At 39.3% G+C, this 24,894-nt stretch overlaps 1 protein-coding gene across 1 annotated transcript in view; it reads left to right on the plus strand.

Annotated features, from left to right (window-relative positions):
* FBN1 (fibrillin 1) overlaps nt 1–24,894 on the plus strand; it is a 254,695-nt gene that overhangs the window by 200,535 nt on the left and 29,266 nt on the right. Inside the window, exons 45-59 of the mRNA XM_024115513.2 lie at nt 2,864–2,989; nt 4,957–5,073; nt 5,881–6,009; nt 6,601–6,720; nt 9,315–9,440; nt 13,431–13,580; nt 13,926–13,991; nt 14,269–14,385; nt 16,125–16,244; nt 18,181–18,303; nt 19,587–19,718; nt 21,641–21,766; nt 22,339–22,545; nt 24,370–24,495; nt 24,754–24,876. Of these exons, the coding sequence (XP_023971281.2) occupies nt 2,864–2,989; nt 4,957–5,073; nt 5,881–6,009; nt 6,601–6,720; nt 9,315–9,440; nt 13,431–13,580; nt 13,926–13,991; nt 14,269–14,385; nt 16,125–16,244; nt 18,181–18,303; nt 19,587–19,718; nt 21,641–21,766; nt 22,339–22,545; nt 24,370–24,495; nt 24,754–24,876 (1,908 nt within the window). The remainder of the gene's footprint in view (nt 1–2,863; nt 2,990–4,956; nt 5,074–5,880; nt 6,010–6,600; nt 6,721–9,314; nt 9,441–13,430; nt 13,581–13,925; nt 13,992–14,268; nt 14,386–16,124; nt 16,245–18,180; nt 18,304–19,586; nt 19,719–21,640; nt 21,767–22,338; nt 22,546–24,369; nt 24,496–24,753; nt 24,877–24,894) is intronic.

The following is a 24,894-nucleotide window of genomic DNA, read 5'->3' on the forward strand; positions in this document are numbered from 1 at the left end:
TGTGTTATTTTGCTTCTGGCTCATTTCACAAGGAATTTCCTGGATATTTTATGCATTTGTGAATGAAACAACACCAAGGAACGTGGTCAGATTTTCCTTGGATTTCCTTGCCCACCAGTGATTAAGTGGTGGGAAGTGCACTGCTTTCCGTAGGGTATTTTGCATTGTTTTATGAGACTTTGGTGGGAAGAGGGTGTAATACCAGAACAAAAACTCATTTTGAGAATCAAGACTTGTTTTTTGGGTTTAAAGGAACATGTGCAAGTATTTAGCATTTTGTCAGCAGAGCAGTTGTTATCCACGTACTGAAAAAAAAAAACAAAACAGGACAGGAAAAGTGAGGACGTCTCTGATATGAGTCACAATGCTCTCATGAAACTTGGCATTCATACCACTTCCCTGCATTTTGCTTGTAATTTATATTTATTTGAAACTGCGTGAAATAATTCCAATAAAAATAAGGAATTGCTGATAATATAGAACATGTCATTTCACACCATTTCATGCTCAGGCAAAATGAGGGAAGAACTATTTTATACATCAAGACAAGACGTCCAACCAGGCCCTGCTGGGGCTAACGCCCTGTCATGTTTTCTTGTAGAATATTAACATAAATAAAGCTCATCCGGCGTTAACCAGCGATAAGTACTGTGAAGGAGTGTTGTCTGTAGCCAAATCTTCATTTCCCTCATTCATCGAAATCCTCACAAGAAAGGGAATGTACTTGAATTTGAGTTTTGCAGCTATTCAGCCTCTAGGGCTGAAGACTTCACTCTGGAAATGTCTTCACTTACATCTTACTTTTAAAATCTTTTAAAATGTCTTTAAATACTGTCCTATACATGGCATTTTTCAGACATATTGTAAAATACTCCTGTCTTCCTGTGTTTAAGATGAAAAGAACTAAAATTTCCTTATCATAATAAGATTTTTATTTGAATCCATAAGTACATCATTTCAACAGCTGGCCATAATACCCACACTGTTGCTGAGAGATTTTTAGAGAACGGTTAGGTTATCGAAGCCGAGGATGCTGGTCTGACCCGAGCAGCTGTGGAAATAGAGCAAATGCAGCCCCCTTCTGAAATGGATTGCCCAGCTAAAGACATAGTCTTCCCATCCATTTCCTCATGGTCTCCTCTCTTTCTGCTGACTGTGTGGGTGTTTTCCCCCAGTACCCTGTTTAAATCTCCTATCTCAACCTCAGACAGAACCTTCTGGGAGTTTAAATCCTGGTGCTTGTAGAAACCTAGTTTTCTGGTCTCAATACAAAGTGAACTTCACAATTAAGTTCTCTAGAATTGTAATTTTCTGTTTCACCAGTAGAACTGCAAAGTAATCCACGTTTCATTTTTTAAAAATCATCATGAAATGGGCAACGTAGGAAAGAAAATTCCTAATTGAGAATCCCTTTCTAATAAGATTCTTAATGCTCTCCATTTTCTGTGGGTCCCAGAGATAAGACAGACCTGGTCCTCGCATTCTCCCAGATCCATATTACCGGAGGTTACCCAAGGTTTGGGCCAACCCTCCTCAACATCAGCTCCCTCCACAGGGATTGGCAATGGAAATCAATTTCCTCTGCCTATCTCAGGGAGCAGCTTGCTCATTTTAAATCCGTTTTCTCTGATAGGAACAATCATAATTTGTTCACTAGCATTTCTCCATAGGCTAGCCATAGCTCCTAAGCTACTCTATCCCAATTTCCCCTCTTTATGATATACTCAACCCCACCTGAGACTTTTAAAGGATATGGTGATTCATCAACTCTAAATGTTTTGCATATTGGAAGGAAGTAGTTCTAAAAATGGCAGCCTCAGCACGTGAAATGGAGGGAATATGCTCTCTCCTGGCGTGGGCACGACTGCTCTGTGCAGCAAAAAGTGCCTGTTCCCAGTTGCTTTCTTCTCAGTAGATAGGGCAGGCAAACAGCAAGTTTGGATTATTCAGCTGAGAGCAGGGTGCTGCGGTGCTCTACAACATCTACACCCAAGGCGGCATTCTGCTATTTGCTTTCTTTTGTGACAATAGGAAAATCAGGATAACGCAGTGCCCTTTGAGTTACATTTTCCCTAAACGTAGAATCTTGAGAGCTTTAGAAAATTAGAGGCATAGGTAGGCATGTAATTATGTCATCTGTGGATTCCTGCAACAAATTTGGCCCCTCAGATAATCACATTTCAGGAGGGCATCACTTGATGACAAATATAATTTAAAGCCTAAAGACTGGCAGAAGCAAGATGAGAGGGCTTCCTTTTGAAAGAATATGGATAAAAAAGAAAGAAACATCATTAGGATTGTCAAGTGCTGAAAGGAGCCATGTGTAGACAGGAAGACTTGGTTCAGATGGAACAAAAGGTTATAGGAGTGAGACAAAATAATGATGTGTAAGTGGAACAAGGGACGATGCAGGCTGTCCATCATGAAAACCTATCTTAGCAATGGGATTTGTTTGATTTAAATTTCTAGAGGAAGCCATGAAGCTTCCATGATTTGAGGCACCAAATCTTGACTAGACAAAATACTTCAATCAATTACACAGTCTACGATACTGCTTAGGCAGATAATCAAATGGGTTATCCACCAGTTTGGATTTTTCTTCCCCATTCTAAGTTTTCTCATCTTTTAGAAGATTTTTTTGGATTCCGCCCCTGTTTTTCATTGCTTGTGTATTGTTAATAAGGTCTGAATGTGCCCAGTAAATGAGAGTAAGTTTTAACCAATTTTGAGTCAAAAATAAATATGTCAGCATCCGTTTTACTGGCTTAGTTTAGAGCTAGAATTAATCCTGAGAGCACTACCTAGAATTAAGTTATTTGATTTGATTTTGTCTTCTAAGTTTTCACTTAATTTTTATCTACAGATCGCAATGAATGTCAAGAAATCCCCAATATATGCAGCCACGGACAGTGTATTGACACAGTTGGAAGCTTTTATTGTCTCTGCCACACTGGTTTTAAAACAAATGCTGATCAAACCATGTGTTTGGGTGAGTATGTGACTATCATTTCATTTTTTCTTCATAACCTATTGAAAAATTCATTTGTATCTGAATATATTGAAAGTTAACACTAAACCTTTCAGTAGTTGTTTTGTTATTTATAAAATAAAAACAGAAGCACGTGTGTAGCATTAATATCCTTTGGTATTTAATCTTTAGTAATCTGAACATCATAAACCTCTTTCTTGATAATCGTTTGGCTGTCAGTTCAGAAAAACTTTTGACTAAGAGATAAATTGAGAAAGATATTAAGACAAAAAATTCCTATTTATTAATGTTAAAAGCCTATTATTCTTTTATAATATTTATGTGAGTTTGCCTTATTGGAAAGGGTGCAGCTTTTGATTGTTTGAGTATGAACATTTTTTGAGACGTGTCTGTAGTTTGTATCAGATCCTTAAAGACAAATTTACAGATCATTTTCCTAGGGGAAAAGAGCTCAAGATTTTAAATCTCTTCCTTGGTCTTAGTACTGCATCAGAATGTTGATTTAGAATAAACTTCAAATATGTAATCAGTCAATTTCTCTCTTTCCCTCCTTTCTGTTTCTACTTTAAAGCAACATCCATTAAGTCTTCTGGGGACTTCATGAACATGAATCAGTTTCACAGCTGGAAAAAGAACAATCAACAGAGTAATGTTTAAAGTGCTTGCCTTTGGCTGTAATTGGATTTATCCATTAGGGAACATTCTCATAAAGTTTGGTCATCTTCAGAGCAGATAAGTTTTCAGTTAAAGATTATAATAGGCCCTGCTCATCACTGGAGAGATAATCCCTACATATTAATGAAGCCCTGCCCAACTTTCCTTCTCCCTCTTCCATCTGAATTATCTAGAACCCTCTACCAAAGAACCTGCCCAACTAAAGAACTTCACTTGCTTGGCTAAAAATGAATCAAGGCAGAAGTTTTTGACTGCTGGCAGGGTGACTCATCTGCATGCAGTCGTCAACCACAGACACGCATGTTGGAGTCACGTTGGGCTCAGCAATAGCTTCCTGATTTAAGATCACAGATAACTTATCTTTATGTCCAAAATTTGAAAGGAAAGGAAATCCTAACTCTAAACACTACATTTGGCTAATCTGAGGTGTTACCGTCCACTCCTTCCCCATCTCTTTGTGCTTGCCCTCCTCATTCTGCCTGTTGATATAACAAACCAGCAATATCAACCTTTTTCATTTTAATTTCTTATTTCCTCCTTAATATAATGTACACCTACTCTTTATGAGAAAGATGATAGCTGCTGTCACAAGATGCAAAGACACAGAAGATGCCAAAATAGCTTTACAAATAGTCAAAGTGAAAAGTCATAGACCAATAAAAAGACAAAATATACTGCAAGAGAGGAGAGCCAAATTAGGGGCCATCACATTGGGATAGCTTAGAAGGGAGATAAGTCACCATTTCATGGGAGTGGTTGTGGGTTTTTAGGGGTGGACTGGGAAAAAGAAACATGTCTAAAATTCCAGGTGAGTTAGAAAGCTAATTTATTTTGTTGCTGATTTTGGGGTAATATCAGGTGACTCACTGCTTTTTGGTAAACTTTTGAGAATCTTAAAGGCTGAAGTTTGCCAAAGGTGGCAGTGAATCAAGACCCAGATGTGCACAGAATTTTCCATTTCCAAGTGAAAGTATTTGAGAAAAGTGGCAAGGGTGGAGAATTCTAGAAGTAAATAGAATAAAATAGTTCTTGTCCAGTTCTCATGTCCTTAGCTTGCCTCCTTTCACATGACAACCAAGGAAAGGATCTTCTCCCAAGGCTTAGAACATTGCCTTTTGCTGGTTTCTCACAGGGAGCTGCCACTGCTGGAACTAATACCAACATCGAATCTAGAAGTTCTCAGCCTACGTACGACATTTTGTGAACTCTAAAATGCCTTTTAACCGCAGGTAACCATATACCCCCTTCTTCTGTTAATAATCATGTTTTTCTATGTCCTTTGTTCCTGCTAGACATAAATGAGTGTGAAAGAGATGCCTGTGGGAATGGAACTTGCCGAAACACAATTGGTTCCTTCAACTGCCGCTGCAATCACGGTTTCATCCTTTCCCACAACAATGACTGCATAGGTGCGTGTGCAAAACAGTCAACCACCAAAGGAAGGCAGTTTTATGTGTGTTCTTTGTAATCAGCATCATCTCCAGTGTGCTGGCAATCTTTTTTAATACATGCCATCTTATGCGTGACAGGTGGCTAAAAGAGTTGTTAAATACAATGTGCTAATTAAGTGTCAAATATAGTTACTACATCTATTACTTTTATTAATATACTCATTAGCAGCTATAATTTTTATGTCTACTATGCTGCGAATTAAATACATTTCAAAATAAATCGAATATGTTTTAAAACATACAAAAGCTATCCTTTGTATAGAAATTACGTAGTTCAGGAGCAGTGCGGAGCTACTTGTCTAGATGTTTCACTATAGCCTCCCTTCAAAGAAGTTAAAATTCTTCTTATAAAATATGCTATATTATTCACAAGCAAGGGTAAGGAACCAAATTTTGTATTGTGCTAGAGGCTACTTTTATATACTTCTGATTACAAGAATACTTAATAATACCCTCAGCTGTACTGTGTATTAGTAATTCAGTTTTAACCTTTAAAAATGAAACCTAAAGGATGATCAAGGTGAAATTCATATAAAATCCTAATCTAAATGATCAATCTCTAATTAGTAGAATTATGCCATCGTTAGGTGAATAAAGCCAGGTGTGTTGTTATAAACTAGATTACATTGGAATTTCTTATAAGTCTGCCTGAGCCAGCAAAGGCCACTGAAATTCAGTACAAGTATTTTTCTCTTTAAAAGTTTTGATCATTGATGGGATTACGACATTTTCTTTGGAACATATCAAAGGATATTTTTTTGGCAGATGTTGATGAATGTGCAACTGGAAATGGGAACCTTTGCAGAAACGGCCAATGCATCAATACAGTGGGGTCCTTCCAGTGTCAGTGCAATGAAGGCTATGAGGTAGCTCCAGATGGGAGAACCTGTGTGGGTGAGTGCTACTTCAGAAAGACCCTCCAAAGGTCATCCCAGAGGCCACTCCAGGAATCATGCAGTCTCTATCATAATCCTTCCTTCAGAAGGCTGGAGGAAAAAGATCAGAGTAGAAGTACACTAATCCTGCCTGTATGTGTGTATGGTATATATACCTTTATCTTCCCCTTTATCTTTTAAAATTAAGTGTTTGTAATTATAGAAACAGTTACAACGTTCAATGTAACTGTTAAATTGTTCTATAAACAATTGTAATTCCCTTTTATTCTTTTTCTTCAACATAGCTTTGTGGTAAGCTCTTATACAATCCTTTGGGTGTCCTCAAAGATCTTCATACCCATTGACTTTTCACGTGCTATGCTTTCCTGGAAAGTAGATCAAATAAAATATGGTTGTTAAATACATTGCACACTTCTGAAAGCTAATAAAGCTGATTTTTATTGAGCTGTTAGTTCTTCTCCAGGGTAGAGTTTGTGGACTTTAGATTTATGTATTTCTTAGATTTTATTCCAGTTTCTTTCAATTTTAGTTGCTTGATGGAAATCATGCCAGTGGGAACCTCTTTCTTCTTTTTCCCTTTTCTCTGCAGATATCAACGAATGTCTCCTAGAACCTGGAAAATGTGCACCAGGCACCTGTCAGAACTTGGATGGGTCCTATAGATGTATTTGTCCCCCTGGATACAGTCTCCAGAATGACAAGTGTGAAGGTAGGAGGGCTATCAATATTTGGAAATTAGCAGTATTGGTTACTGCATTGACATTATCAAATTTTTGAGATGGTGTGATGGTGTCTTCATTTTGGAATACTTTATCAGAAACAAATCCAAGGGTAGGGTATGACTTATGGGCTCAAAATTAGATGGTGAGACAGGAACATCAATTCTCACGCTAATCTTTGATGAAGCTATTTTGCTCTGTGTATATGGGTGGTCACATGACCCTGACACTTTCCCAATATACTTTTATGCAGCAGGTAAAAAGTTCTGGATTACATGTTTTTAAGTGCCAATGGGTTGCAACTAAACATAGCTTCCTGATTCCAGTTAAAATCTTTAAGTGACCACATTCAAGGTTGGATGAATGTGGCTATATAATTTGTCTATGTTATTTTGACTTGTAGAATGGTAGAAATGTGTAACTGCAAATAAATTCTCAGCAAATTTTATAGTACCGCATTCCTCAATACGTATATCATTGCATTAAATGAAGGACATTAATTGCCAGAACTTCATCAATGAATAGGGTGGAAAGGACTTTTAAGAAGTCACCTAGTCCATGCTCCCACCTTTAAACAAGTCTGCATCTAATCCATAATGAGTAAGAATTGTCCACTTTTGATATCATCAATGACAAATGTTTATTATATATCTAATTTAACTCTCAAGAGATAATATTCTAAATGAAAACACTTTATCAAAATTAGACCTAAATACAAATTAAGTGTTATTTTACTTCTATTAGAGATCAGCTTTATTCACTCCATGATTAATGCCAAATTACCCTAAAATAAACAGAATGAAAATGTATAGAAAGAAAAATGACTTCCAGAATAGTTCATAAATGTGTTCATTCTAAATCTTTGTCCCTACCCCTATGAAGTTGGTACCTACAGTTTGATTTCTACCGTAACAACAACAAAAACAAAAAGGAGACATCTGAGCATTTTTACAAAAGTTGACTTTTAAGCAAAGGTTGGACGTCGGGGTGGAGGGAGGGTAGGAATGGAGCAATTCAATCATCAGCAGCAGTTCAGATAATAAGCCACAGGAAACATGATGCAACTATAAATGCAACATAAGAACATGAAATGATGAAGAAGCTAGTTTTGCATTGTACAGGAAGATACTTTGCACTGCACATTTCTAGAAAATCTATTGCGTGGTATTTACCAAATTAAGTCAAGATAACAAAGTTAATATCCTAACTTCCCTTTAGTTGGACCTCGTGGGAATAAAGCTGTGTAATGCGAATACATTTTGGTGTGGGTAGAACTCCTTGCACAAACATGAAAATAAAGAGTCACAAGATACGAGGGATATCTGTTTCGTTGAAAAAAAAATTTCCATAAAAATAGCATGGCTCAGAATCAAGACTTACCTCTTTTTCACTACAAATTCCTGCTGAAAGTCAGGGAAAAAGATGGGTACGTCTCTTGGAAAGAGTGGTCATACTTTTTCCACAAGTAGGATCATCATGTACTTTACTGACCAAACCAAGACAATTTTGAGGAGGGCACTATTAATAACGAGTCCAGGTCAACAGGCATAAACTAGGACTCTCCCAGGCAAACTAGACCGTACTCAAGCCATTGAAACTTCCCTGCAAACCATCGTTAATTACTCCTTTACAGTATACCTTTACAGGTATATTAATATGCTGAAGGAAACATGCCACAATTATGTGTGTCAAATTCCTATTATCTATATGATAAAAGAAAAACCATAGTCTATACACAGAAGATATTTTTGTGTCTTCAGACAAATTAAACTGCAAATGAGAGACAGGAGCCTCATCTCTTGTGATATCTTTAGTTTGTATTGCATAGGATTATTTTCATGAGTACTGGTGTCCTTGTAAATGTCATAGTTTTAGGATATTGTAGCATGGGATATTGGGGAAAGCACTGTGGACAGATGGGTGGAGGGGAACAAATTTGGTTCAAAGGCCTGCATCTCTCACGGGGTAACTCATTGGCAACACAATTAAAATTTCAGAGCGTCTGCTTACTGTGTAGTGGCGAAGTCAGACTCTAGAGTTTCTTGCTTCTTTCCTAGTTTAGGGTGGTATGAAATTACTCCAACTTTTCTAATTATCCAAGAAATTCAGTCTGGGTAAAAGATGTTTCTCACTGCATCCCTAAGAAGGCACTTGCAGAGTCCATTTTTACAATAAGAACCATCAAAACTAGTTTTTTAAAAGTCATCACAGGGACTTCCCTGGTGGTCCAGTGGTTAAGACTTCACCTACCAATGCAGGGGGTGCAGGTTCGATCCCTGGTCGGGGAGCTAAGATCCCAACATCCTCGTGGCCAAAAAACCAAAACGTAAAACAGAAGCAACTTTGAAACAAATTCAGTAAAGACTTTAAAAAAATGGTCCACATCAAAAAAACTTAAAAAAAAAAAAAAGAAAAAGTCATCACAGCCTAGAAGTCCACTCACAGCATCATGATACAGGAAAAATCTTCATTGTTAGAAGAGGTTTGAAACTCAGTTACACTTTGTACTTTTACATTGTGCATTTAGTATCCGATGGTGTCTCCATCATGTTTTGACCTTGTTTGACACATGCACTTCTTTTAGATATTGATGAATGTGTTGAAGAACCAGAAATTTGTGCCTTGGGTACATGCAGCAACACTGAAGGCAGCTTCAAATGTCTGTGTCCAGATGGGTTCTCCTTGTCCTCCACTGGAAGAAGGTGCCAAGGTAAGTGCTTTTGACTTTTGGCTTTAGACTTTCATTACTCTGTGTTTATTTGTTGTGGTTTTATTTTTTAAACATGGAGAAGTTTTGATTCTTTGTGAAAGAGAAGATGGAGTGTTTTCATTCATCCAGACGTCTAATGATTACCATATGTCAGAAAGTTCATTTTTACTTTTAAGGTTAAAAACTCATCCATCAAATTATGGTTGCTTGTACAACAACTGTCCTGGCACTTTAAACCTGTCTCTCCCCCTGAGAACACAGATGCTGATAGGTCAGTCAGCAGGGGATCAGCCATGAGCCACTGAACATGGCAAAGCCTGGGGGAAGTTCAGTTACAAGTTCTCTGCCTCTGAAGAGGTAACCTCTGTAAATATGGGCCAAAACCTAGACTTTCAGACAGAAAAGTGCAGATTAACTCATGTGCTCCCGGGATATAATGCCTATCTCTTACATCACAAGTTTTCTAAGAAAACAGAGAAATAAATGTGAACTGACCAGGATTCTTGCTGCCCCACAGTCTGTTTTCAGGAATGATAACTTGTGAACTTAAAAAAAAAAATCAAAAGGAGAGCCTGAACTTAAGCATAACACATTTTATTATGTCTCAGCAAACTATTCAGATTTTACTAAACAATCAATTGTGTGTGTCTGTCTACTTATACAGACTAGTTTAGTGAATTCAGGACAAAAAAACACATGCAAACAGACATATCCTCCCCCCACCCCCGTCCCACCCCCTTCCGGTGGTTTTTTTGTTGTTTGTTGTTGTTACAATTTTTTGTTCAGTTTTTTTTCCTTGGTTGTTTTGTTTTGTCTTTTGCTTCCATATTACCAAGTAAGAGGCAATGAATATCATTTAAGATTCCAAATATTGGGCTTAGAGGTCTCAGCCTTGCCATTTATAGCCTAGGGCAAGTCATTTAATCTTTTGGAAGCTCAATTTTCATATTTCTTATTTTTAAACAACAATAAGAATACCCGCCCAGGGCTTCCCTGGTAGCGCAGTGGTTGAGAATCTGCCTGCCGATGCAGGGGACACGGGTTCGTGCCCCGGTCCGGGAAGATCCCACATGCCGCAGAGCGGCTACGCCCATGAACCATGGCCGCTGAGCCTGCGCGTCCGGAGCCTGTGCTCCTCAACGGGAGAGGCCACAACAGCGAGAGGCCCGCGTACCGCAAAAAAAAAAAAGAATACCCGCCCAACCAGTCTTATTGAATACATGAAAAAGCTTTGTTCATTTCTGAGTCCTTCATAGGCTCTTTCTATTGTTGTTCAAATTGATTAACTTTTTACTTTTCAACGGGTCATTTGGTCACCTAATATTTAGGGGTGTGAAGGGGGAGAGTTGAGAATTCTCTCTTGGTTTGATCCTGTAGGTAGCTATCAGCGGCCCATGTGGATTTCTGGGTTTTGGGTGGGATGGTGCTTGATTCAAGCAAATATTCTGTCTGTATGGTACAGACCAGCCAGATAAATTCTTACTCCTACTCCCTTGTCTTTGTGTGCCTTTGGCTTGGCCGGAGTTTGGAAAGAAAGCAGTGAGAAACCAGGTGTGAATCTGCCGATGTGGCAGGCCAGAGGAAATTCATAGGCTATTAATTCAATTTGCACTGGCCTGTCACAGAGCAAGCTAACGCTGCAGGAAGAATCAGCCCAGCTGTGAGCAGCCCTGCCACATGCTCAGCTCCAAGAGGCAGAGCCAGAATTGAGGAATGCAAGCAGGGAAAGTGACTTTTGTAGCTCTGATGAAATTTCAAAGGTCATTAAGGCTCTTTGCAGATAGACCGGTAAACAGGCATCCTAGCAAGCCCTCGTTAAAGGATGTGGGCATACACAACTCTCTTTCCTGATGCAAGGCACCTTTAATTAAAAAACAAAACCAATTCTAGAGGATCATCACAAGCAAATGTAAATCTCCCAAAGAGCACAGATTTTGCTAGAGCCAGGGCATTAAGAGCTCGGTTTTTATTGTAAGCTGACAAATTAGGAGTCAGGCTTCTCTTGTCCATAAAATGAGAAAATTCCACAGAACCACAGATAATGTTTTTGAAGGAACAAATGTGATATAGGACTCAGGTGAACAGACCCTGGCACCTAAAGGCCACAGATGTAAATGAGCCACTCCCACTTACAAAGTTCAGTGAAGGGAATTTGTCACTTAGGCTCACTCTAAACTTCTTACCTAGATTTTTTTTTTTCCCCCGGGGTGAGGTGATAGAGCGGTGTTGGGGAGCTGGGCTGGGGTATGGAATAGGGTCAGTAATGAAAGGAGAAGAGAATGAGAAAATTAACAGACCAATATTAGCACATGCATGTATCTAGGTTTAAAAGAAACATTACAAGCTGAAAGACAAAGGAGAGAATTGAGTTTTGATATAATTGTTGAGCCATTTTTGTGAGTAGTCATTAAATTATATCTTAAGACAGTTGTAGGCATAAATAATAAAAACTGGACCAATAAACACAACACACTGTATGTGATGATGAACTTGAAGAATAAAGCACATCAAAAGGTGTCCTTCAAGAAACTACAATTTGTTAAATCTTGACACTTCTCAGCAAAGCAACCATTTAAATAGAGATGCTGCAGGACAAGGATAGGCTTTTATTGCTCTTCACCTTCAGAAGAGTAGTTTGCTGAAAGGTGCCTTTTAGGTCCCAGCCATAATGGATGTGAAAATGGAGTAGAAACTAGAGAGACAGTTTATCTAAAAGAGTTGGTAGCCATGAAGAGTTCAACAAGTTCATTGGAGAGGTCAACAGAATTTGACTTATTGGAGCCTGGTAAATGTGGTTGACTGATTGATTGATATTTTAACTTTAATTCATAAAAATTTTTCTGCTATGATCTTTGGCAACTCAGTTATTCTTACCTTGTCTCCTTTTCCATGAAATAAAAGATGGCGAAATTGTCTTAACTGAAATCATAAATGGCTATAATAATATGCTACCTGGAATTGAAAACAGTGACAGGAGAGAGCAGACCTGGTCATACATAAAGAAAGGGGGATTGTGCAAAATGGATATGAAAGCATTTCCTTAAAACCTGCAGATTTTAGCTTCTGTGTAACTCAGAGGAGTTTGCAAAGCTTTGGAGGTCAAACTTGAGGGAAAACATACTCCAGGCTCTCGGATGAGCTCACTTTTTAGAGTCACCCAATTTGCTCTATAAGAAATGGAAAAGTCAGTTACCAAAACTGTCAAGCAATTTTGGAGAATTTTGTAGGAACTAGATCCCAGCCCCATGTTCCATGTTGGAGTTACCAGGAAATAACTGATATTAAAGAAATATATTCTTTGGAAGAACAATTATTCTCCTTCACATCCACCCATCTCCCTGTCCTCCTCTTTACCTTCCCTCTCTCTGTGGAGCTAAATAAGCTTCTGTGTGTGTGCAAGGGTGTACACACACATGAGTAAAATCTGCAGAAAACCTCACATATATTTCGTAGACAGAAGCTGCATGAGTAGCTGCTTCAGTGAAATACCATTGAGTTGTATTTTTGCCAGTCCACAAAATTGCCACGGCTTTATTTGCTCTATGCCTGGAATCTGGGGTTTTATTTTGGCTCCAGGGCTTAGGGGGCACAGAATAAACAGCATAGTGTGATATCACAGTGAGTACTAGAGCTGGGAGGTCCACCTTAACTTAGTGTGCTTGCTAAATGTTATACCATCTCAGTGATGACGTCAGCATTGAAATGTGACAGTGCTGGTTTTTATTATTCACATCAGGTTATTTTGGAACACTGGATAAAATGAGAAATAATAAGGTAAGAGCCACACAGAATTGTGCATCAGCTCTCACTACAAAAGTTACTTACCACTTTAAAGGTCTCAGCTCAATTACTATTATAATCACTTAAAAAGTGTGACTTTAGTAATGAGAAGAGATCACATTTAACAGGGTGGATTGTTTCTTACTCAGTATTATACAATTATGACTTAGTAGGAAAGCAACTGAGGGGTCTCTTGAATTTGTGCTGCAGATTTGCGAATGAGCTACTGTTACGCGAAGTTTGAAGGAGGAAAGTGTTCATCACCCAAATCCAGAAATCACTCCAAACAGGAATGCTGCTGTGCCTTGAAGGGAGAAGGATGGGGAGATCCCTGTGAGCTGTGCCCCACTGAACCCGATGGTATGTCTACTATCTGCATTTCTCTTTGGCCATTCAAGGTACAGGCTGTAAGACTGTAGACCTTCAAAACGTAAGGCAATTTAATTTTAAGTCCAACTAAAATGTTCACTAAAATTATTTTATCTCGGGAGCTAGGTAGTTATTTTCTTCTGAACTATGTTATGACTCAAAGCTGCCCAAGTAATAGGTACACCAGCTCTGGGAGCCTTGTTATCTTTCTCTGGTTTCTGGGCTTGGCTTGTTCATCAAGTTCCAATATGTGCAGCTTCCACACAATACTTGGGGAGGAGCCTGTAGTTAAGTGCCTTTGGCCCACCTATTAACGAGAGTTCATCTCCACCACAGAGGCCTTCCGCCAGATCTGTCCCTATGGAAGTGGAATCATTGTGGGACCCGATGATACAGCGGTTGGTGAGTGGCTTGTGCTGGATTCACAGCATTTCTTAATATTTTCAACCAGCCTCTTCCTTGTCCTTTCTCTAGCTGTTATTTCTCCACATTTATCTTGGAAAATTAAGCTCTTTTTTTTTTGGTCGTTTCATTTAGATACCAATTGTATTATTGTATTGCATGTTAATATTGTAATACTAGATATTTCATCGATTAGGCACTGAAATGATCATAATTTACCTTTGTGTTTCCAAAAATACATTGTTACTCACTATTATTTTTTCCTCCTTTGCTTAAGATATGGATGAGTGCAAAGAACCTGATGTCTGTAAACACGGGCAGTGCATCAATACTGATGGCTCCTATCGCTGCGAGTGTCCCTTTGGCTACATTCTGGAAGGGAATGAATGTGTGGGTGAGTAATAAAGCGGTTTCTGTGATTGGGATTTTACAAATCAGAAATTAAGCTATTCAGCATTCACACTAGGAAAAATAAGTACCAAGATGGGACAAACAAGTTTTATACACTTGTTCACATATCATTCATCTAGCAATACTAGCTGAGTCCCCACCATGTACCAGGCACTGTGCTAGGTTCTATGGCTACAGTAGTGAACCAAGACAACATGGTCCTTCCTTGCATGGACCTTACAGTCTGATGAGGAGGACACCGAACACGTTTGAAGAGATAGTAGAAAGGACAGCATATATAATGAAAGCCTTTGTGAAATTTAAACGTAAAAAGTTGTTAATGGTCATAATCTTATTCTCTTAGTATGTAAAACACAAAATTTACCCAGATTTTGTTACAGTTAGTACTATGAAAGGCTGTGTACCCAGTGTACATTCCTCTTGTTTTAACCCCCTTATTAAAATTTCAAAGAATGGTTCCTACGGCTGATCTTTGACCTCTTTTATCTAAGAAATCCAAAGCCATTCAATGTAACCTAAATTAATAATGGCATAAATGCTGAGGGTTTGTCTGTGTCCGTTAGAAGATGTTCTTTCCATATAGGGAATCAGGGCATGAGGTTTTAACTGCCTTTCTAAGCCTCAGAATGTAATATCATGCAGATGGATTAAAATATTTCTAATTACCTTACAGCTCTAAAAACCAATGATATTGTGATTTTTATTAACTTGAAAGAGATGTAATATTCTTAAGAGTGAAATGCAATTTCATAGCAGAACAAAAGCAAAGTTGTCAATGTTTTCTATTCAGTATCTTCAGTTAGTGCTACGATGTATATGAGAAATAAGCATCCTCACCCAGGGTTTCTCTGCCATACCCTCTCGCCCTCACTTGTTGATTTCAGAACCTAACATGAGACATAGTCCTTGATAATAACCCATCACTCTTCTGTGCTCTAGACAGCTGAGATAGCAATGTTATTTCTCTGAAATGTTCCTTTCCCAAAGGAAGGTACTCTCCCCCAAGAGCTGTGTCAGAATAAGAACAGTCAGTATTCTGGATGGATGGGTTAGGAGACATACATATTTTTTAGACTTCCTTGGTAAGATTTGTTCTCTCTCCACAGTTGTTTAGAGAGATCATACCCAAACACATTTCTTTCTAGCCTTTCTTCTGCCTAATGTAAACCATCTGGTTTCAACAAAATCAACAAAATCGACTTGAATCTTGACTTTATCTTGTGTATTAATTTTGCTTAACCTCTGGTCTCTTATTTTGCGTATGTTTAGTCTTCTATTTTATATCTGGCAAAAATGCATCATGTTTAAGACTTCTTGGAGAATGATGTAATGTAAGGCCAAACTGGAGATGTATTTCTAGCTTTAAGTAAGCAAAAACTTTTGACTTGTGAGAGAAGCCTTGTTTTAACCCTTTGAGTATCTATTCCCAGTAGATGTACTTCATAATGTAGGAGGCTGGGGACACTTATGGTGAAGAGCACTGTAAGGGCTAAGAAGCCCAGGTACCATTACTGTTACTGCCACTGCCACTTAGCAAGTCAAATTTCACAGCTATAAATCTGTGGTAATAAGACACGTGCCCTCCTTTCTCAAGGACAGAATGAGAATAAAACAAGATGTTAGAGATCAAAATATTCCAATAGAAAGAAAGGTATTCTCTGAGTCCCAGTCCATTTTTCTCCCAATCCATCATGTTTTGACTACACTTCTGATCACCTGCAGATACTGATGAGTGTTCGGTGGGCAATCCTTGCGGAAATGGAACCTGCAAGAACGTGATTGGAGGTTTTGAATGCACCTGTGAGGAGGGATTTGAGCCTGGTCCAATGATGACTTGTGAAGGTAAGCCTCTTAAACACAGAATAGTTGGTTACATGTTCTGATCACAGGGACAGTACTTGGTTGATTACAATTCTGAATATTAAATACCACTCAGGGTATATAAAATAAGGAAAATCTGGGCCTGGTGGGCCATGCTATCATTTCTTCTCTATGTGGCCTCCTCTCTGCAGAGAGTATCTGAAAAAGATGTAAGTGGTTCGTGGCACAAGTTATGACGCATCTCATGCAGAGTTCTTGTTGGTGTCTCTACTACTAATGTTTATTTTTTATTTTATTAAATTTATTTATTTATTTATTTTTGGCTGCGTGGGGTCTTCGTTGCTGCACACAGACTTTCCCTAGTTGCGGCGAGCGGGGGCTACTCTTTGTTGCGGTGCACAGGCTTCTCATTGTGGTTGCGGTGGCTTCTCTTTGTTGCCGAGCATGGGCTCTAAGTGCACGGGCTTCAGCAGTTGTGGCACGTGGGCTCAGTAGTTGTGGCTCGCGGGCTTTAGAGCTTGGGCTCAGTAGTTGTGGCACACGGGCTTAGTTGCTCCACGGCATGTGGGATCTTCCCGGACCAGGGCTCGAACCCGTGTCCCCTGCATTGGCAGGCGGATTCTTAACCACTGCGCCACCAGGGAAGTCCTCTACTACTAATATTTAGATACAACACCTGCCTTGTCTACTACCCTCTTTCTTATTTTCCACTCCCCCCCCCACAACCTTTTTTCTTTGTATCCCGTGCGCCCTTTCTTTTTCTTTTTCTTTTCTACTCATAGAAACATCTACACACTGAGATAACCACCAATATCCTTTAACCGTCTGGGAGCAATCACAGCAAAAGAGGCTGTCCATACTCTCTAAGCAACTGTCAGTATGCCTGGTAGGATATCAGGAAAGAAAGAGGGATGTAAGGAAAGGGAGGGAGTGTCTAGAAGAGTGGTTCTCAAAGGGTGGTCCCTGGATCAGCCACAACAGCATCACCTGGGACCTTGCTAGAAATGCAGATTTTCAGGCCTCATCCCAGACCTCCTGAATCAGAAACGCTAAGAGTGGGGCCTAGCAGCCCTCCAGGTAATTCTGATGCACTCTCAAGTTGAGAACCACTGGTTTAATAAAAGAATGAAGGGGAGGAGACAGTAAAGTGGGTATTAAAGTGAGTTCTTCATAAGAAATATGACCCATCAATACTCATAGTCAAAGTTGTTGGTGAATTTTTAAATCATGATCTAGGGTCTCACTGATGTTCTCAGTCAGGATCATTGGCCTTAGGGAGAAACATGATAATCAAGATGGTCTGTTTTAACCCTGCTTTTCCAGAACATATTCTGATGGTTCCAAACTATGCAATCTACAGAAATCACTTCTGTTAATCTATCATTATTATTATTCCTAGCTATTTAAGGCTATAACTTGGGCATCAGTGTGAAATTATTCAGAAAACCATTTTCTTGGGCATAAGAATCACTGTTACTTCACAGGAGCCTCTCTTATTGGGGGAAGGGGAGGTGGTTAATGATATTGGATGGGTTGCTTCTGTTCTGACAGCAGTTGACTTGGCAGTTGTTTTGGCTGAATGGGGGTAAAACGGATCCCCACTCCATGTGACTTTAGGGAGAGGCAACTGGTCAACTTGAGACTTCAAAGCCAGGATTTCAGAAAAGCTCCCTATATGTAGGGTGACCTGTAATTTCTCATCCACCTAAATAAGTTAATAGTTATACCAGCACAATAGGCATAAACTGAGTTTGTACTGGAAGAAGCAAGACGTATGATCACCCTACTTATACCAATTATAAAATAACCAACTCAATTTTATAATTCTTTGAACATCAAAGACTGCTTGGCCTATCCATGTTTATGACAGTGAAGCATTACCACTTTTGCTAAAAGTATATTCCTTTTTTTGGTTGATGCCTATGATCCATTATTCTCTTACTACATTCTGCCACAGATATAAACGAGTGTGCCCAGAATCCTCTGCTCTGTGCTTTCCGATGTGTGAACACTTACGGCTCATATGAATGCAAATGTCCCACTGGATATGTTCTGAGAGAAGACAGAAGAATGTGCAGAGGTGAGACACTCATGTTCAAGGTCATCTAAGCCAGGGAGCCCTAATTTTGTCTATGATGGGAGGTGTCCCTCCAAAGCTTCCAATTAGTAGAGGAAGGCTGGGAATTGGGGAGCACTGCTGTAGTCCATGGATAATATGGGGGTTGTCATTGCTACCTTTTCTCCTAAATTGTAGCTTAAAGCTGAGTCGAGGGCTGCACTACAGATCCTTTTTAGTTCACCAGGCATTGCATGCCTGTGACATGCCAGCCATTCTGCAAGGTGTGAAGATATAAAGAAAAAAAAGACATTTCCCCACATGCAAGAAGCTCAATATGAAGAGGTTGAGACAGATATAATCATATCCCAGTATGATAAATGAGAACACAAAAGAAGGAATATGAATATTAAAAAATAATCCCCATCACTAAGGGATATGATAATCCAAGAATGGGGTAACACATGGAATCTACTTTAAACAATGCTTACTGAACACCTGCAATTTCCAAAGCACTGGACTAAGCTCTGTTATACAAAGATGGGTAAATCCTGGGGATCCTTGAAGAGCTCTGATTTGCTCCTCCCAGAGTCTTAAATGAGCAGATATCTGTTCTCCTCAAATGGCTTAAATAGAATTTTTCTTAAAGGTAGGAAAATTCCCTGAGTGAGAGCTCCATGTCACATGCAGGCTAAAGTCCAAATTTTTCAGCTCAGATAATATAACGGGGAAAGATAAAGAGAGGGAAATGCCATAGGACAGAAAGTAATGAATGAAGAAGAGCCACGCTTCCAGAAAAAAAGGAAATGGAGGGAAGAACCAGTAGAGAAGAAGATATTTGTGGATGCTTGTCTTTTCCTCAAAGTATAAAAACCAAAACTTTCATTATTATATTTCACAATGATTCTATTATTCTGATATTAAGATATCTATTATATTGTTATCAGTATTGTATAATGGAAGCTTTGGTTTATTATTATATCCATATGATAATGCTGTTGTTATAATTATCCTCATATTATGAAAGCCCTTTATAAGGCCTTTTTAGTTCAATTCGTCAAAAAGAATTGGAAATCACACTTCCTGCCTTTGAAGAATTTATCAGAGAGAAATTTCTTCATTAAGTTCAAAGGGGGTTAGAAGACTCCTTCCCATCTTAAGAGACCACGTCCCAACAATGCAAAAGGAAGTAGGTTAATGCTGAAATAGTGTCAATGAAAATTAGTTACTGAATACCATTTTGTGTTGAAAAGGCAGGAAATTAAGGCAGCTCCTTTTATGAATTTGTGGTTGTACATTCTTTCCAGATGAGGATGAGTGTGAAGAGGGAAAACATGATTGTGCTGAAAAACTGATGGAATGCAAGAACCTTATTGGCACATACATCTGCATCTGTGGACCTGGGTATCAGCGAAGACCCGATGGAGAAGGCTGCGTAGGTAAGGGCATCCCCACCAGAGGAGCTTTGAATGAGTGGGAAGTGGCAAAGGACAGAAGAGACGTGGGCTCTGAGTCCTTGTGGACACTGTGTTCTTCTTGCCTCTCTTACCTCATATCATGACTTCCTGTAGAGGTCTCCTTGCCTCTTGATTATCTATGAACTCCACCAGCAACATCATTCTCTTCCTCTGAGCTGGCCTTTGCCTGCTTTCTAGGCCCATTTTGCTGCCAGGATTAGAAGACCAGGTATTTCCTCTAGTCCCTTCCTTTACCGTTTTCATACTCCTTTGTTGTTTTGGGGTCAGTTCTTCCCACCACATTGGAATACCTCTCTATTGACTTAACTTTCTTCCACCACCCTGACATTGAGTCCAGATGCCTGGTCCCTGTGGACCGGGAGCATCACTAGACCACGGGGATCTGCATCCAGAGAAACTGGTCTTGTCTAGATTGAGGCCCAGGCACTGGTATTTTTTAAAGCTCCCCAGGTGATTCTAATGTGGCTTCAGCCTTGAAAACCATAGTAGACCAGGGATTGGCAAACCACAGCTCTAGGGCCAAATTCAGCCTGGCAGTCCGCCAGCTGTCTTTGTAAATAGACTCATATTGGAGCCCAGCTGTAACCATTCATTATTTTCCATGGCTGTCTTCATGCCACAATGGCAGAGCAGAGTGGAGCAGTTGCAACAAGAGATCAAATGGCCTGCAAAGCCTAAACTGTTGACTGTATATTATATAGTAATACTATAACATTACTGTTACTTACAGAAAAAGTTTCCTGACCTCTGCTTTAGTCAGTAAATATAAGAAAAAAATACTAGAAAATTCCCGCATGTATCCTTTTCCTTTTTAATATTCAATCACATCAGGAAAGTATGTTTTATGTTGTTGGTCAAGAAGCTTCAGAACCTCATTGTCCTCTTACTCTGTAAGATACAGAATTAAACGGAAGTTGAAGAGCAGACTTTCAAAGCACAGAAAAAGCATGTGGATTTATGATCATACACTGGATCTTCTGGGATCAGTGATTTTCAGCCTCAGGTGCACACTGGAATCACTCAGAGAGCTCAGGTCCCACCTCAGATATTCTGATTTAATTGGTATCAGGGTGGCCTTGGCATTGGGAATTTTGAGCTGTTTTAACGCTGTTCTGAATGTCACCTTCCAAGCCTCTGCCTCTCATAAGGAGATCTCTGCCTCAGGGGCTTGAAACTATTCTCAGTTGGAAGCACCTAGGCAAATTACTTTCGATCTTTCTAAACAATCATAAGACTCTCCAGCTATTTTAAGGCTTTTCTTTAAACCTGGGAGACTGAATTATGATTCCTTAATATTATTGAAATATTATAATAAGCATAATCTACATTGAATCAGAAGATTAGTATAGATAAACTCCCTCAGGTCAAAACTGACCATCACAGACATTATTCTAGTCAAGTATTGTAATATTTCTTTAACAGATTGATCTTAAGGTTTTTTTTCCTTCATTTAAAATAATCCTTTGAGAATCCTCTACATGTACAGATATGGAAAGTTTTAAATTTTATTAAGTGAAAAATGTAAATGTACCTAAAATGCTATCATCGGTAAGTATATAAAAATGCTATCAATTATGTTTTTAAAAGGGTGGAGGTACATGCATGAATGGTTGTATTTGTTTGTATGGGCATAATTCATCTCTAGAAGGATACTTTAGAAACTGGCAGTGACACTGGTTGCTTCCCAGGAGGGGAGTTTGGTGGCTGGGGAGAGGGGAGGGAGGGGCACATTTGCTGAATATTCTTTTGCACCTTTTGGATTTAGAACAATGTGAATAGGTTACCTATTCACAAACTAAATTTTTAAAAGAAAAAGAATCCATCTTTGTACAAAGCCGACAGATGACTCCTCTTGTTTGTGGCCCTTCAATTAAACCACACAGATGAGAATGAATGTCAGACCAAGCCTGGGATCTGTGAGAACGGGCGCTGCCTCAACACCAGGGGGAGCTATACCTGCGAGTGCAATGATGGCTTCACAGCCAGCCCCACCCAGGATGAGTGCCTTGGTGAGTACGGATGACAAGATGTTTTTGTAACCCCCCACTGGGACACTTGAAACCAGATCTCTTATTTGAAATGATAGAAACTGTTGAAATTTGAGCAAGGGTTAAAAATGTTCATATTTTGGAGATGACTTAATGACTGTGATTGTCCACTGGGTTTAGCACCACCCTGCCGCTAAATTCTTCCTTTGCTAATTGTATCATTGAATCACTTGCTTGGAACTTCTTTCTCAGCTGCCTTTTTAAGCCCTTGATGCTCAGGATCAGTTTCCAAGTGTTTCTCTGCCCCTCTCTATAGCATGACTACTCCCCCATATTTCTGGGAGCAGATAGAGTGATAACCTTGTTGAGGCCAATGCCTTTCTGCCCACTTACTGAATTTCTTGTCTTTCTTGTTTTCCCCAGATGTCATCCTTTCTCTCTTACTGCCGTTTCCAGCTTTCCCTTCTTGCTCCTTCTCACCCAGGGTAAAGTGTTACATCCTTCTTGGGTTTTATATCTGACCAAATTCTGAATACCTTGTTATGCTCCTAAAATTCCCCCAAATTCTCTTTGCAATATCATGTCCCTTCCAGACAACCGGCAAGGGTACTGCTTCACAGAGGTGCTCCAAAACATGTGTCAGATCGGCTCAAGCAACAGGAACCCAGTCACCAAGTCTGAATGCTGCTGCGACGGAGGGAGAGGCTGGGGTCCCCACTGTGAGATCTGCCCTTTCCAGGGCACTGTGGCTTTCAAAAAACTCTGCCCCCATGGCCGAGGGTTTATGACCAATGGAGCAGGTACTTTATTTTGTTCTGATTTTTGACCAACAGAGCAGGTACTTCATTTATGGTCATAAAAATACTTTCAGGGAATTTGTTTCATGAAGAACAGATGAGAATACAGAATCTATAATATGGGCCTAGGCTGAGTTGCATAGTATAGGTTGACGAAAAAAGTCTTCATTATGGTATTTTAGATATTCAAGTTCATGTTGCCAAAGTGTCCTTGGTCTGATTAAATTGTGTGTGCTTGAGTCCCTGCCTCTGCATTACGAGTCCTCAACTTTTCACGCCAAAGTTTGTTATAAGTTACTGGTTACTCAATATAATTTAGATAAACTTTGGAATAAATGATCATTAAATTCTTAAACTAGTCCGCCAATGTGTATTTATCTCATAAAATTGGCTGAAATATACTGCACGAAAGAAGTATAAACAACGCTGATACACAGTCAGCCTTCCATATCTGTAGGTTCCACATCCGTAGATCCAACCAACCCTGAATTGGTATCGATTCAAGGCTGATTGATTGAACCTGCAGTGCCAACTATACTATGCCATTTTATACAAGGGACTTGAGCGTCCGTGGATTTTGGTATCAGTGAGGGGGTCCTGGAACCAATGCCCTGGATATGGAGGGGCGATTGTATTGGCAATTAAGACAATTGCCTCTGGAAAAGTGCAAGTTGCTTGAACTTCAGAGGGATGAGGAGGCTGTTGCGGTGTCTGAGGCAACTCACTCAAAAAAATTTCAGGCCTATGTTTATCAACAGTAACTAACTGCAATTGTTTTTAGTCTCATGAAAGAGAAGGAGAAAGACTTTTTGAGCTCCTTGGGAGGAAATTAGAAGTGAGAGGAGAAGAAAGAGATTAAAGAGGATTTGTGTTCATGTTAGAAAGATGTGGCTAACAGTGGAATAACAGAACTGGATGTGGTAAAAGACAGAATAGATAAGATGGAATGACCAAAAGCAGTTTATGATTCTTCGGAGGATATGAAAATGAGATGGTGGAAAGACTCATTTCTTGAGACCAATGCGGGTATGCTAAATTGCATTTCAGAGTAAACTTGAAAAAATCAGGAAAAATAAGAGCTGTTGATAGAAAATGGTTACTTGGCAATCAAAGGCTAAGAACTCACTTGGTATTGGCATCCCGCCAAGCAGTAAGGAAATAGATGGGTCAAGATATGGGGGACAGTGTCTTTAATGCCCAATAGTACATATTGACCAAATCTTTCTCCCTGTGGTGGAGCTGTGAATAAGGGTCTCTCTTCCCTAGCAGGCTGCAAAAACTCAGCCCAGTGATCCATTGATGCCTCCCTCAACCAAAGGAGGGAAGTTTGGTCCCATTTCCCCAGTAGTATGCAATTTGTTATTTTTCAGGATTAACTTTAAACACAACAAAAAGAATAGAAAGAAAACTTTCCTTATTTTGGACATACACTATTAGAAGAAAATGGGATTTCCTTATCAAAAGGATCTTCTGCTGTGATTCATTTATGAGATGTCTGGAGGAGGCAAGCTTGATGGCATGAGATGGAGCAAGGAGCTAAATATGTCTAGATGAGATGGTTGTTCTCTGGACCCAATGGAGAAAAACAATATAAATTTAGAAGAGCAATTATTAAGTTTTCCCCTATAGTCTAATAAAGTTATTCATTTCCCTTTCAATACAGTTACCATTACATATGAAACTTATGCTGTCATCCCTTTGGTTTAATTCTTAGGTCCATAATATAGTCACACAGTTTTAGTATTTACAGTGAAGTGACCCCTATGTATGAATGTTGTCCATTTTATAATGTCTTTCTTATTTTACTGTCTACTCATTAAATTATAGATATTGATGAGTGCAAGGTTATTCATGATGTTTGCCGGAATGGGGAATGCGTCAACGATAGAGGATCATATCACTGCATTTGTAAAACTGGCTATACTCCAGATATAACCGGAACTGCCTGCGTAGGTAAGTGCTCTATTTCTGATGCTCAGGTTTATTCCCAGGTGGAAATTGTACATTATGGTGGAAAAAAAAAAAACCCCTCAAACTAAACATCTAAAAAGCCTGTGTAATTTCTTAAGGAAATGTAAGACAGTGATCAAAGACTACACAGAATTTACTTTTTCCTTCCTCAAAACTAGGATTCTTTGTTAGATGCTGTGGGTATTGAGCATTTAGGCATCTTTTTAGATGGGCAGTCACATTGTATCTCTTTGATCATAGATCTGAATGAGTGCAACCAGGCCCCCAAACCCTGCAATTTTATCTGCAAGAACACAGAAGGGAGTTACCAGTGTTCATGTCCGAAAGGCTACATTCTGCAGGAGGATGGAAGGAGCTGCAAAGGTAAAGTAGAATTTGCCT

Source organism: Physeter macrocephalus, chromosome 11 (genome assembly GCF_002837175.3).
Source record: "Physeter macrocephalus isolate SW-GA chromosome 11, ASM283717v5, whole genome shotgun sequence".
Lineage (NCBI taxonomy): Eukaryota > Metazoa > Chordata > Mammalia > Artiodactyla > Physeteridae > Physeter > Physeter macrocephalus.